Source organism: Rhinichthys klamathensis, unplaced genomic scaffold (assembly GCF_029890125.1).
Source record: "Rhinichthys klamathensis goyatoka isolate OS25496 unplaced genomic scaffold, OSU_Roscu_1.1 h1tg000281l_1, whole genome shotgun sequence".
NCBI classification, from domain to species: domain Eukaryota; kingdom Metazoa; phylum Chordata; class Actinopteri; order Cypriniformes; family Leuciscidae; genus Rhinichthys; species Rhinichthys klamathensis.
The window spans coordinates 2,597,796-2,613,520 of NW_026606800.1; the positions used below are offsets into that span (position 1 = coordinate 2,597,796).

Below are 15,725 nucleotides of genomic sequence, written 5' to 3' on the forward strand. Positions count from 1 at the left end.
AAGTAAGTTTCTGTTATTGTCCAATTAAACAGCTTCAATGTGATTGAAGTAGCCAATTTTACTTAGTAAGTTAGTAAATGACTTACTAGGGATAGGAATTGTATGGAATTTAATATTGACTCTTAATGATTCTTTAATGTGTATGTGTTTGATTCACTAACCAGCTCATAACAGTCATTTGCCTCCACAACAGGAATTGGTTAAACTACACTGATCATGCTGTATGTTTTTGATTCACTAAAAAAGAACCAGTTCATAATATTCATTTGTTTGAGAATCAATTAGACTACTTTTTCACGTCCTCATGTATTTTTTTTTTTTTTTTGATTCGCTAAAAAAGAACCAGTTCATAAGAGTCATTTGTTTGGGGATTGGTTAAACTACACTGGTCATGCTGTTTGTTTTTGATTAGCTAAAAAACAGTTTATAAGAGTAATTTGTTTGGGAATTGGTTAAACTTCACTGGACAAGTTTTTGATTCGCTAAAAAGAACCACATCATAAGACTCATTCGTCCGGGAATCAGTTGGACAACAGTACACACTGCCAACAGCAGTGTTGCAAACACTCGATCCACTGGGGAAAAAGAGCTTCGGCACACACGTGCAACATTCCTCTTAGAGGTGCCGATGATTACTCACATCAGGGCAGAGGTTTCCCGTTGAGACTGAAGTGATCTTTCCTGGGGCTCCTGGGTAAACAGGCTTCCCACCTGGACTCTGAGCCTGGTCTTCAGGAGGTAAAACGTAGACATAAATATAATGTCAACACTTAAAATAAGCACATATGACAAGTCTTTGAAGTGGCACACTTACTAGCCACATTTGGGCTGGAGCGGTGGTCTGCACGATTCTTCAACAACCTGTCCTCCTTCTTTGGTTCAGGATAGGTGTCCCACGTGCCCTGGGGGCTCTCAGGAGAGCCATTCTGCACAGAGTTGTTATAGAGCTCAAAGCCCTCACTCTTTGGTCTTAGCTTTCCCTTGTCTCCACGTCCACGGTCTGATGCTGCAGAGATGAAAGAGAGGCTTGAATGAGACAAAACTCAGCACTGAGAATGTGCCCATCTCTCTGTAATGGGGGAATTCACCCACAACACACCAAATCAGAAACACTACCAGACATGTGTCGAAAGCATTTAGATTTAATGCATCACTTGAACCATTTTGTGTGTGACTGGGAACGCTGCGGGTGCCAGATCCACCACATTTCCACCTCTTTAAGGAATTAGTCATGCACACTGGGTGGCAGCTGCTGATATTTTTAAGTAGGACACAGAAGCTCCTACACACAAGCCCGTTAGAGCTGTAAAGAGGCCATATTATGCTATTGTAAAAGTTTGATTTTGGGGTCTACTAGAATAGGTTTTCATGCTTGAATGGAACATTTATTTAATTTTTTTCATATTTTACACTGTTGCAGCACCTCTCTTCCCAGTCTGTAACTCTGTTTAATTCCGCTCTCCATGAATTGTCACTCCCCTTCCCATAACTGCACTAGGGCTGTCAACGAATATTCTAAATTCGAATATATATTCGAATAGTTTTAAAAAACACGCCCGCGGTAGCAGAGGCGAGGCTGTCTGCTTTGCGAGTGGCAAAATTCTGAAGCTTTAAATGTAAAACGCATTTTCCAGCTGCACAGATAGCACAGTGAGTGTCTGGCTCACTCATTGGCTATGCTGCGTCAACTGCACATCCAATGGCACGGGCGCCTCCAACGTGTGCGCCAATGAGCTAGCATTACATCAGACACGTCAGAGCCCGCCAATGGGGGCGTGGCCAGACGCCCTCGAAATAGCCATAGTACTAGCAGGCTAGCAGCAGTTTACCACAGCACAGCTCGCTCGGAGCGTTCAATGTCGGTTCTATATACTGTAAAACTTCAATTAATGTTAATAATATTTGTTTCAATCACCGAATGAAGCCTGCTATATTTAGGACAAGAGTCGCGAACTTAAATTGCTTGCACAAAACTCTTGATCAGCACTCAACATTTGTTTATTGTTGTTCATTTAAACCGTTATGCGCAGAGAGAGAGAGAGAGAGAGAGAGAGAGAGAGAGAGAGAGAGAGAGAGAGAGAGAGAGAGAGAGAGAGAGAGAGAGAGAGAGAGAGAGAGAGAGAGAGAGAGAGAGAGAGAGAGAGAGAGAGAGAGAGAGAGAGAGAAAAGAGTGCCTGCGAGTGCGAGCGAAAGTAAGGTCTGCGGTCTTGGCCATTAGTTGATTTACTTGGTTTTGTGTAAGTTAATACGATGTCAAATATGTTTAAACTTAAATAAACTACCTATACAAGAAGTTGTGTCTCTTTGTATTAATTTGTCCTGTTATTGACGTAATGCGCGTCATTGACAAAATGCGCAACCAGATATTCGAATAGTTCGAATATATTGTTTTTTTTTAGAGGGAATATTCGAACGTCATTTTTGAGCAATTTTGACAGCCCTAAACTGCACATGCCTTTGGAATTATTTAAATGAGGAATACTGTCACATGCAAGTTCCCAAAAGAAAATCACTAAAATCGAGGCGTTTCAGGGAGTTCAGAAACAGCGCTTACTGATATAGAGAATAACTCCCTGTAGAGTGGACTTTGTAACATTGCAGTCCTTTTTCATGCTCAAACATCAACATTACACACTAAAGAAAGTTGAAAATGTAAAAAAGCATAATAGGTCCTCTTTAAATAAATATTCACGCCGCAGTTGTGTGATGTGTGCTTACCGCGGGGCATCATGGGGGATGGCTGGCTGAGGAGCGTGGCCAGGCCGTGGTAAATGGCTCCCTGTTTGGCCACCTCAAGCGTTACAACCGAGCCGGTTCGTGTCATCAATTCCGCCGCCCTACAAGACAGAGACATCTTATGAGTAAAACACATAAAACAGCAGACTATGTGAATTTCATGACCAAAGCATTCATGTGCAATCCCACAATATCATGAGAGCTTATTTCAAGAGACTAATCTCTTAGAATGTCTGTTTGGATTTGCCGTCGGCTAACTGTAAGCAAATGCCTCAAAGAGATGGACACTGGAACGAATACCAGGCAACTCAAGTTGTGTCCATTCACAACTGGTTTGAGCCATATGCTTCTCATTTAACTCCAATCCGCAGATTTAAGAGTTTCATCAATTCCACCGCATCTCAAAACTACATGCAAGACACAAACGCAATTTTTTGGACAAAAACAACAAATTTATGCCATTTTGACTTTGCAAACACAAAAGGTGCTTTGTACATGTAATTATAACTTAATGGCTATAAATGTTGAACTAAGTTCAAGTTAAATCCAGGATAATTACATGACAAACCTCAATGTCAGAAGTTAAATTCTCATTAAGGCCCAATATTCTCTTTTTATTTTAATGAGTGCATATTTGTGTAAACACATAATAATGTTGCCTTCTTCATGCAAAGTCATTAAATCATCCTAATAATGAGACTTTCCTCTTTCAGATAAAGTTAAATCAACAAAAAAACATAGAACCTTATTGAACTGTTAAATTTCAGGGGCATTTTTGCCTGAGCATCCCATCAATTGCTCTAAAAACAAGAGACATCATATATTATTCCTAAGTCACTTAATTGTGTGTATAAAGACACAGTCCTTGCTTGTGATGTGATGTAATAAAATGGTTTTAGCATGCAATCCTCCTGTTTATTTCACTGAGAAGCTCATCTTCTCCGATGTAGCCGGATATTACATGCTTTACCTGTAAGTCCATTTCAAATTTTTTAAATCCCATTCTACAGACATCATTATTAATGGTCTGAATGCTCCAGAATTACCTCTCCTGAGAGAGACCGACCAGACTTCGTCCATCCACGCTGAGCAACTGATCTCCGGCAGTCAGACGGCCATCCTGAAGAAAAACATTCAAAAACAAGACAGTCAAGCAAAGTTTGATTTTTACAGATTTTACAGTTGAACACTTAATAGTGCTTTTAATTATAATAGTAGTGTAATATTAATGACACTAATTGTGAGAAATAACACTAGCAATGCTAGCTGCTAGTGGTTTCAGAAGAAATGAGGTCACAGCATCTGCTTTTGCCTATAAAAAACATTAAAATATAAAAATCTAAATAAACTCACCATGTCTGCCGCACCTCCTTTGACAACAGACTTGATGTAAATACCAAGTTTGTCTTGCCCGGCACCCTAAAAAACACAAAACAAAGAGCAAAACATTTTATTAGCACTAGGAGAAAGATTTAAATGTCCTAACAGGCTCCAGTAGTTTCGCTGTGGAAACCGCTGGACAAGGAAACCAGGCGTTCATTGACTAAAGACTATAAATCTGGAGCCAGCAGTGAAGACATTCACATAAATAAACTCATTCATGAATTCAGACCAGATCTGGGCTAGTTTTTGTTCAAACTAGCCATGTTTAACCCTCTCTGAGTACTTCAGCCAATATCCGGGGTCAGAGGTCATCATCTGACAGGGGCCATCTGGCTGCTGGACTGTGCAACCATTGAGATATCAGCTCGACCCTAAATGCCAATGCATGCTAGAGAAATATTGCTCAAAATAAAACCTAGTAATTAACTTCAGGATAAAACAATGCATTCATTGAAGCACTTCCTGTATTCTTGAAATGGAAACACCACACAAGCTTTAACACTCAGCCATAACATTTCTATCACGTAATGCTCCATAACTGGAGTTAAATGGTCTGTTCAAGGATTTAAGCTGACAGAGCACCAGTGTATGAGCTTTAAAGGGGTTTGCTTAAGCACTGCGGTTTCAAGTTAGCAACATTTGTTTTTTTCCGATGGCTGGATTTGCTATTTGAGCAAGTAAGTACCCAAAATCCCCTGGCTGCTGCCAGCGGTTCTATTTTAGGGAGATCATGCTAAAATGTAACTATAAGAATAAGATGGCTGACTGTATTAAATTCCTAGCTATCTCAGCTGTTTCTCATACAGAAACCCACCTGACAAACTAATAACAGAAAAGTCTGACCAGACCACAGCAAATTGTCCACAAGAATATTACGCAGCACAACCGTTTTCAACATTAAATGATTCTTGAGCAGCAAATCAGCATTTTAGAATGGTTTCTGAAGGATCATGTGACACTGAGGTCTGGAGTAATGATGCTGAAAATTCAGCTTTGACATCATAGGAATAAATTGCAGGTTAAACATTGTGCTAAAATAACTGTGCTGCTTCTCTTAAGTGGAAAAAGGAAAGAAATTCTCCTTTATAAAAAAAAAGAAAAAAAAAAGCTTTATATCAACATAATGCCTCTGCTTTAGCAGCCTGGTATGAACTCTTTCAAAAGTACAATATTTAAGTCTAAATTCCAGGGCCAGACCTCCTCCAATGTCCATGTCATACTCCAAAAGATGCTTTCATGGTCATAAACCATTTTCTAAATGCCACCCAAGTCTACAATATTCCCTCCATGCTGGCCGAGCACACTGGCTCTGTTTTTCTTGCTCTGTTGGTGAAGCTACAACTACTAGGTGCTAAAACTGAAAGATAACTTCAAATAGTTTCATTAGATGATTATGATATACTCCTTCCTTCAAATCTACAACCTACCAGACTGGTTTCCTCATTTTCAGAGGTTTTGGTTATCACTTGATTAGAATGGTATGTGCACCACATTGCTCATAAGCACTAAAAACTTAAACGAAGCTGACCAGAAGCAATGGATCGGGAAACCCAGTAACAAAATCTGCCTGGGAAACAGCAACGTCTTTTATTCTGTCCACTGAAATAAAGCCAATGTTAGCCACAGACCCCCATAACCCACTCACATTACACTGGCATAAACACACCCTACAATTCTACACCCGGAACATGAACACCACACAAATATCACCCAGAACATTCATGACTTAACCACAAATATAAGAAAAATATTAATCAACATGCAGTGTGTGCTAACAGGCCCAAAAAACGATTGAGGTCATGCCAGTTATAAAGCACACGGCCAAAGAGAATTTTAACAATGAAAATATTGTTTTGTACAGTCTGAAAAAGTGAAAAACCACAAACTTCCAAAGAAAAATCTGCTGCATTAAATCAAGAATGGGTAATCAAATACAGATTGATGAGTAATTTGCATGTAAATCACATAAGGAAAAAAAAATAACCACACAGAAATGAGGGATTATAATAATATAACTAAAACTTAATACAAATTTTCGTTAATTGAAATAAAATAAATATCAATTGAAACAATATATACACTCACCGGCCACTTTATTAGGTACACCTGTCCAACTGCTCGTTAACACTTAATTTCTAAGCAGCCAATCACATGGCGGCAACTCAGTGCATTTAGGCATGTAGACATGGTCAAGACAATCTCCTGCAGTTCAAACCGAGCATCAGTATGGGGAAGAAAGGTGATTTGAGTGACTTTGAACGTGGCATGATTGTTGGTCCCAGAAGGGCTGGTCTGAGTATTTCAGAAACTGCTAATCTACTGGGATTTTCACGCACAACCATCTCTAGGGTTTACAGAGAATGGTCCGAAAAAGAAAAAACATCCAGTGAGCGGCAGTTCTGTGGGCGGAAATGCCTTGTTGATGCCAGAGGTCAGAGGAGAATGGCCAGACTGGTTCGAGCTGATAGAAGGGCAACAGTGACTGAAATAAGCACTCGTTACAACCGAGGTATGCAGCAAAGCATTTGTGAAGCCACAACACGCACAACCTTGAGGCGGATGGGCTACAACAGCAGAAGACTCCACCGGGTACCACTCATCTCCACTACAAATAGGAAAAAGAGGCTACAATTTGCAAGAGCTCACCAAAATTGAACAGTTGAAGACTGGAAAAATGTTGCCTGGTCTGATGAGTCTCGATTTCTGTTGAGACATTCAGATGTTAGAGTCAGAATTTGGCGTAAACAGAATGAGAACATGGAACCATCATGCCTTGTTACCACTGTGCAGGCTGGTGGTGGTGGTGTAATGGTGTGGGGGATGTTTTCCTGGCACACTTTAGGCCCCTTAGTGCCAATTGGGCATCGTTTAAATGCCACGGCCTACCTGAGCATTGTTTCTGACCATGTCCATCCCTTTATGGCCACCATGTACCCATCCTCTGATGGCTACTTCCACCATGTCACAAAGCTCTAATCATTTCAAATTGGTTTCTTGAACATGACAATGAGTTCACTGTACTAAAATGGCCTCCACAGTCACCAGATCTCAACCCAATAGAGCATCTTTGGGATGTGGTGTAACGGGAGATTCGCATCATGGATGTGCAGCCGACAAATCTGCGGCAACTGTGTGATGCCATCATGTCAATATGGACCAAACTCCCTGAGGAATGCTTCCAGCACCTTGTTGAATCTATGCCACGAAGAATTGAGGCAGTTCTGAAGGCAAAAGGGGGTCCAACCCGTTACTAGCATGGGGTACCTAATAAAGTGGCCGGTGAGTGTATATATAAAAACTTAACTTAACTTATTTTATCTCAGCTAGTTGCCAAGGGAACATTTTATTTCATTTTAATTTAGTTGATGTATTAAAAAACAGAAATAAAAATAAATTAAAACTCACTAAAAAACTAATAAAAATTACAGAAAAACTAAATTATTAAAACCTTAAAATAAAGATTAAAGCAGAAAAATAAAAATGTTCAAAATATTAATAAAAACCATAATAGTATCTCAATTATAAAAAATTACACTGCCAATAAAACCATCAAATAGCTACAAAACCAGTCTGCTGTGAGATCAAGTGATGAAATCATGGAAACAGTAATGGAAAAAATACGCAATCAGATGTCATAAATCATCTTATGGTGAAGATGAATAAAAACAACCTACCGCTATGTGCTCTGCCTTAGTATAGCATAAGTAACTTCGTTCCTGTGTGTTGTGGGGGTGATGTGATATGATCCTGGACAATGGCTCCTCCTCATAGGGAGTACACACAACAACAGGATGGGGTTTTTCCAAAGCATCAGAGGGAATACAAACCAAGTGTTGGAAAACTACTTGAAACTGTAGTATACACAAGCTACAACATACTGATGATTAGGGCAACAAATTAGCAAACTACATAGCTAGGAGGCAAAGAATGCCAAGCAGACAATTTAATGGTAACACAACAATTAAACAGAAATTCTGCATATGCCGTTTCACAAGGGGCATCAAACTGTGAAACTGTGTGCATATTATCAACAAGTAAGAAAGCTGAAATACAGATATGCCAATGTTGTCCATGTGAGGAGCTTCTCATCTGCTGTAAGGTCTCAACTTGTCTGAGTCCTGAGATAAATGTCAGCTGGCAAAGCTTTCTGATTAGACTTTGAAAGTACGTATTACGCTGTGATGAGAAACAACCGTTCAAAAACCAGTCTCTCCACATTAAAGGGGTAACCTGCGGTGAGAGACACATGAGAAGCCCTAAGGTTGAGTTCTGAGGCGGAGGCGGTTTCCACGCCGTCTGAATACGACTGATGCAGGAGTCTCGTGCAGGCCCAGCGGGAGAGAAACTGAGGTGACCTTTCCTCAGGAAACTTGCGTTAAACTTGCTTTGATCAAAGCTGGAAAACCTGGCACGCAGAACATGAAATGGAGTAAGGTCTATAAAAGCCACTGATGAAAAACAGATGCATGTTAACAAGAGAACTAATAGCTACTGTTTTTAAAACAAGGGGTGAGGAGATACTGGCACAGAGTTCATTAATGTTTGATAAAAGGGTAAAACAAGTCAATTCAACTTAGGATGGGGCTCTGTTCTTTTAGACTGTAAACCTCAGCAACAGAAGAGCGTGTTTGAAATGTTTTTATGGAGACTATTGTCAACAAATTTACTGAGCTCTCTTCCGAAGTGACAACAAAAAAAGTCATTAGCGGAGTACTCAAAACATACTCTATGCAAGTACACAAGTAAAAAACCTAATTTAACATGTTAATTCATAACAAAACTTTTCTCAGTGTTGTCGCAAGGTGGCGCTAGCATAAGTTGATCTTACATGGGCACTTTCTCATTAAGGTTAATTCAATTTAAATGAAGTTTAAATGATTCATTAAGGTTAGTTAAATTTAATGAAAGGAAGTAGAAATGAAATGAACTGAAATTCATATAACTTCCAAGGCAAACTTTGAATGCTGAAGGTGTATAGGCCTTGATAGCATGATAGAATAATGATAGCATGACAGAATGATAGCACGATAGATGGGTACAAAGAATGACAAACAAAGAGAACAATAGATAGACAGAATGACAGATTGATCATATTTAATTAACTTTTGATCACTGTCCGATCAGAATTAAGAGGTCAGCTGTTACTCACAGCAACACAGAACCACGCCTCATGTGTGAGTTCAACACCCTTGCATAAGTGTGTATGTTGCCGAGCGTGTGGGATTGTATTCTAGGCGTGGTTGTTTATGTGCTCATATTTCAGCTCAAAGAAAATGATAATGTCTGTGCAGCTAGTAGACATCTCGGCATATCTAAATGTGAGCATGATCTCATGTTGTGAAGAATATTTTACAGGTGCTAAATCCCTTGTAAGCAAAAACAGAAACTGTTATTCACAGTAGCAGGTTATTTGTTTTTTAGTGTGTCAGAAGGTAAAGGTCAGTAAACTTGGGGATGAACAGAGTCTGTTTGCTTGGGGCCCAACATTGGCAACAAGAACTTCACACACAACGATATACCACAAAAAGACTGTTCAAGCACATATTTACCCCGCAACCGGTTGTCTGGCGTAGTCGGCATGTAAAATTATGCTTGCATCTGCAGTGTGTTGAAGTCTGAAGGTGTTCACTGATAACAGTACTTGGAGCAGATGCTCAAACCACAGAATTCCAGCTTCCTTTGATGGTCCTAAAACGGCATGCAGCAAGCAAACAAAGTCTACAGCTTCTTGGTCCCACCCTGACGCTTCCCGTCTACGGAAAAGCTTCCCAAACCTGCCTTTGCAAATACATTTGTAACAGAAGTAGAATTGAACTTCAGTACTCAGTACTCGTGCCACCCTCTTCCATTTCAAAACACTCGTGGCGTACTATCTAGCCACCGTACCCCAAACACACAGCTTCCTGTTCAAGGTTACGGTTGTGGATGTGATTGGCAAATCGAAGTCCTCAGGGAGCTACACGTGTAGACATAAATGGCCGAGTGTAATTTGTTAACAGCCCCAGGGAGTCAAGGCAGTGTCTGACCTCTGACAGAGCTGGCGGAGTCCACGGTGCACTAGAAAAACAGAAAATACATCTATTCACTGAAACTTGACCGGTCATCATCATTTCCTGCCCCAATTAATCACCCACAACAAACAGCACTCAGGGGGAAAAAAGCAGCCGGGACAGTAGTTCGCTCCTGAACGTAGCCGGTCCTTATTGTCACGTCTAGACGGATGGAAGACAGATGGACTGCTGAGGCTGTTGGCTAATGGTGGGTGCAAAATATCATGATTAACTCAAGAGGCTTTCAATAATGAGCTGCTTTCATCCGACGGTCTTCATCACGTCTGAGTGGCTCTAATGATCTGCAGACTCTTGGGCTACTTGCTTCAGTTAAGAAAGACCAAACAAAGAAATCTGTCTTCCTTCATAGTCCACTGGTGGTGTTTAGAAGACAGCTCCGTTTTTGGACACAAAGGAAACATCTCTCCTCTGAATATTTTGCTGTAAAGGGACAGAATTATGTCCAAGACATGAGTCATAGCTTAATAGAGGGTTCGGTTTTTTACGTGCAAGCTTGACATCCTGTTTTTCAAACATAAGAATGTCCTGAAGTTTTACTTACTAACAACTTGGTTTTAGTCCTCTCATGTACTAAAATAGTTCCTTCCTGGACAACACATCTGTAAACTTTTAAATGGAAGATAGTCTTATAATGGGACACAATTCCCTACTCTTTCCTTCTACTTTCTCTGTCAAAGCACGCAATGTCACAAACGTGATCATCTTGATGAACGCAAACTGACAGTTTGAAGCATCTCTAGTTGGACAATTCTAGGGGTTTCAGGTTTTACTTTGCCCAAGGACTTAAGCAAACTAGTTCTTGAGGTGTGGTCTGCACCAACTCCTTTCAAAAGATCCCACCCCTAGCCACTAGAAAGTGCACACGATCCTAAATCCCTAGAAGAAATAGTCAAAGAGTGTTTTCATGGTCATGTTTTCTTTTGAATCTGGGATCCAAAACAAAGTGTAATTTTGGTACATTTCCGGAGTGGGTAGTCACATTGGTTTCACTTCATATCAGTTCAGATTAGCAAAAGATTAGGAGACATAACGTTCGAGAAAACTCCATGTTGGGCTCACACTCTGTTCTCCACTCTCAGAGTCCTCAGGAAATCCAGGCTCGCGTATGGGAGTCACACATCCTTCCATTGTTGTCATACATGAGATCAAGAAGCCCACAGAGAAGGAAGTCAGTGAGCTATTGTGCTACAAATCAAGTACACAAACAACATTTTGAGTTTTGCTTTTAGAAGTTGGGTTCTGCAATAAAATTGAAGGCCGATCCCGGCTTTGATTCTTGTAGCAACAACTTATTTTGGCGCCGAAGTAGAAATCATGTGAAAGTGAGAAAATGTCAGGTAGGCACTCAACAGTGTAAAGTATGGTGGTCAGGATTTCCCTTGTTCTTTCCCCTGAAACTCAACACCATCCCAAAAGAGCTGTTATCGCACAAACATCTGCAGCCTAAGAAAATCGAGCCCTGTGACAGTAGCGCGGCCAACCAGCTGGACCAACCCCACCGGATTGTTTGCAACAAGTGATGATGAGTCACTAATACCGGGACACATGATGGGGAACTCAATGTACAGAGGTTGCAATGATTACAAGATACCGCTGTGCGCACAACCATGCACATCTATGGTAGAAAATGTACAGTACAGTACAAAGTTATCTCAAACGAACACAGAATTAAATTGAGATATGCGTTTTGCTACAGTTTATTTGGTAAATTCACGCTTACGTGTGTTTTTGTACCTAAACTAATATAGTTTTAAATGTGTGGAGAGAGCCAATAGAGAAAATTTACCACCTGTACAACGTTCATGTGCATGTTTGTGCAGTCTGGTCGCATGACTCTGTTTACATTGGCAAAACATTGCTTTCTTACACTTGATAACAGTCGCCGGAATTGATGTGTGCAAGTGTGCATGTCCTTGTCAGGCATTTATATAACTGATTCAAGTCATCAACAGATCTCAATTTTACAATAATCTGATAGCTTTAATGTTTTATAATAATGTGCTATACAATGACATTAGCAATAGCTAACATGAAATTATAAAAATAATAAACTGTATTTTTACACCATTTATTAATCTATAAATTCCACCCTGACGGCAAACTATAAACAAACTAAATTCACTGTGATGTATTTTTAGCACACTATTAATCTCTTAGCGTTTACTTGCTTACTCTCCCACATAAAAAGAAAAAGAAAAGGACACGCGCTCCATGTCAAGTGGTTTCTTACCGGCTCCTTCTTCCCGACCACAGAGAACCACATGGTACTGCGCTCCTCTTCAGAGTCGAGACTAAACTGAGGAATCAACTAATAGCAGTCCAGGAAAACTTATCCAAATCTTTCAAAGCAGGCAGGACTACTGAGGAGCGACTCTTGGGCTACATGTTAAAAACCATATGCAAATATCTGAAGCCAGAGTAGGAAATACCACATCCAGACTGTTATGCAAGAGAAACTCCCACAACTCACTAACAGTTAGGTGAAGTTAACTCTGCTTCCAGCTGCGTCCCAGCTAGCTTCACACCGGGACAAACCGTCTCTCCTCTTTAGATCCACCCCTTTGTGGCACGCTGCCTTACACCCCTTATTTTTCACTCCTCCCATTTTTCACTCCTTCCCTCCCTTCTTTTCCTCCACTCTACCAAACTTCATGCTTCCTCAGAGACACTAAGAGATGAAAATAGAAGCAGTAAAGGGGAGGTTTTGCTATGAAAATAAACAGTTCCTGATAGCCCCCTTCTCCAGCCTCTACACCTCCCCTGAACCTGATGCACATCTGGAGGGGGAAAAAGGTTCTTCTATCCACCAAAGTGGTGAAACACAGGCTACTGAACTGCAACTGTCTGTTCCATTAAACCCACCAAGAAAAATCCAAATCTGAAACAGAACGTTTACTTGAGCAGTAACTGGTTCATTTTCTAACTGCATATATCAGCCATTACTATTAAGAGTTTAGAGTATAAACAAAACCCTAACATGCAATGTTGACATCGAAACTAATCTTTCTATGCTGACGAGAGTAACTGGAGGAAACAAGCCAAAACATTGAATATTTTAGCATTTTAACTGTGCCATAAATTCTAGCATAAACGATTGAATTTTGTGAAAGGTGTGAAGACCCAAAAGGCATTTCCTTCTGCTGAAAACAGTAGACTAGAACAGCGCTCTGTTCGACACGGAAACAAATGATTTGCTTATGACTTCTTTTTAAATTTGAATGTTTCATAAGCACAAAGACCAGTTTGGGACTGAAACAAACCAAGTGTATCCTCTCAAAAGCACATGCCTGTTTGGATATCTGTTATGACCTGAGCTTGGTAAACTACGCCATACCATTACTGCCCACTCAGATTATAGCAGCTCCATCTTTCAGCAGAGACCAAAATGGTTATAGCAGCTACCAAGATCAGGAACCAAAATGGAACCGAAACGGTTCACTTTAACTGCATCAAAGTGCTATTGGATCGAGATCTATGCCAAAACCAAATGCCCTCCTCAAGGACTGCTACACCACTCAGACCCCTGCAAGAAGCGCACATAAATTGAAAGTGGGTCAATATTATTTACCCCCAAAAAGAAAAAGAAAAATTGTCTCTGACCTTGGCTGCCACAATACTGAGGCCCATCCCATTGTGTTTCTTCAAAGTCACAGTCACAATTTCCGGTTCCTTCCGCATTGGCTGTGGAGAGAGAAGACAGGTGAGTTTACTTGTGAAAAGTACTGTATCTTCAGCTTTAGGTCCAAACTGCTTCTGGGAGCTGCGTCTGGTGGCTGTTCCTAGAGCAAACTGAGCTAAGATGAGGAGGAGGAGGAGGAGGAGGAGGAGGAGGAGGAGGAGGAGGAGGAGGGAGAATTAGGGAGGTTCTGCCACTGCTGGTTCTCAGAGCACAGCCGACCGCAGAGCGAAACGGCGGGCTCTGGAGACGAGTCAAGAATGAAAGCCACATGCGTCGGCTCCAGAGTGCATCAGGCCTCAGTGGGCTCACATATGCACAGGCCGGGCCTGGGAGAAAGAGAACAGATTCCCATAGAGGAACGGTGCCACAGACTCTCCTTTAGCGAGCCCCACTGCATAAATGCTGCACATGGCACGCATTCATTGAACAGGGAACTTCAGCTATGTTGCCCATCCACATTTTTGAGAACAGCGTGTGGGCTGGGGGCAGAATTGGTTTAATTGGTTGGGTAAAAAAGAAAAGAAAAATCCCTGCATGCAAAAGGCAAGAGGGCAAATAGCTTTGCTAAAGCATGCTCTCTTCAAAAAGGTTTTCTGGGACAGCATGTTTTCAAAATGTCTAGAAAAAAAAGTGTATTTGTAAGTCATTTTACTTCTATAATGAAAGAACATACAATGCGGAAAAATGGAAAAAGCAAGGTAATATTATTTTTAATAATAATAATAATAATGTGGACTTATCTTGAAAAGGATACTGTAAATATATAAACAAACAAATTATGGGTAGGAGTTTTGAAAGCCAGCTACAAGCTATCATCTACAACAGTCGCCTAAAACAGTGTCCTATTTTGCTATTGGTGAACATTTTGTCTGGGCCAAGATAATGTCATGATTATAAACAATCTTTTATCTTTAAAACAATGTGTGCTGAATCATGCACAATAAGACCAGGAATGGCAAACAAGGTAAATTTTGATTTCACATGTACAATGTGTGAGTTTCACGGCAAGCATTGGTCCTGGGACGGCTTGTAAGAAAGGGATGTGGGAGTGGGTGGGTTGGTCTGGCACACAACCAAGCTACGTTCATAAGATTTCTGTGTGGTATTTAAAAGTGCTTCGAGCTCCAGCTCGGTCTGCTGTGGGGCGGACCAACATTATGTTACATTTTTTTTAAATAATAATTATGACATTATGACATGTAAAAAAAAAATCCACTTACGTAAAAATACGAGAGACAGTAAAAGCAGACTAATTACAGGGGAAGAGCAGCAATTAAGGGCTTTGCGTGTTCAGGGTGAGGAGAAGGATATTATTTACAGCCAGACCTTGGGAACTATGGTCAAATATTGCCCTCTGTGGTGTAACTGGTGTTGGCTGGAATGTTAGTCTGACAAAAAACACACTAGCAACTGACATCTATCTATCTATCTATCTATCTATCTATCTATCTATCTATCTATCTATCTATCTATCTATCTATCTATCTATCTATCTATCTATCTATCTATCTATCTATCTATCTATCTATCTATCTATCTATCTATCTATCTATCTATCTATCTATCTATCACTGTCTGTATGTACCTACCATCCATCCATTTTATTTTTATTTATAAGTTTATTTGTATAGGGACAGTACAAAAAAAACATGATCCCAGTCAAAACTGGAAAATATGTATTGCACATAGAGAGTATAGCAAGAGCTAACTTGCATCACAGGTCCCTAGGAAGGCTTTTCTAATAAAAAAAATAAATAAAAATACAATAAAAAACCTACGACTCATAGAATAAAAACTACCACAATGTGTCACTTACAGACAATCAAATACCTACCTAAAATTATACATATCAGAAA

At 40.3% G+C, this 15,725-nt stretch overlaps 1 protein-coding gene across 1 annotated transcript in view; it reads right to left on the bottom strand.

Annotated features, from left to right (window-relative positions):
• afdna (afadin, adherens junction formation factor a) overlaps nt 1-15,725 on the bottom strand; it is a 122,371-nt gene that overhangs the window by 18,130 nt on the left and 88,516 nt on the right. The window contains exons 22-27 of the mRNA XM_056269452.1: nt 13,791-13,871; nt 4,090-4,155; nt 3,783-3,856; nt 2,719-2,837; nt 815-1,006; nt 641-729 (exon numbers count right to left, since the gene is read on the bottom strand). Of these exons, the coding sequence (XP_056125427.1) occupies nt 641-729; nt 815-1,006; nt 2,719-2,837; nt 3,783-3,856; nt 4,090-4,155; nt 13,791-13,871 (621 nt within the window). The remainder of the gene's footprint in view (nt 1-640; nt 730-814; nt 1,007-2,718; nt 2,838-3,782; nt 3,857-4,089; nt 4,156-13,790; nt 13,872-15,725) is intronic.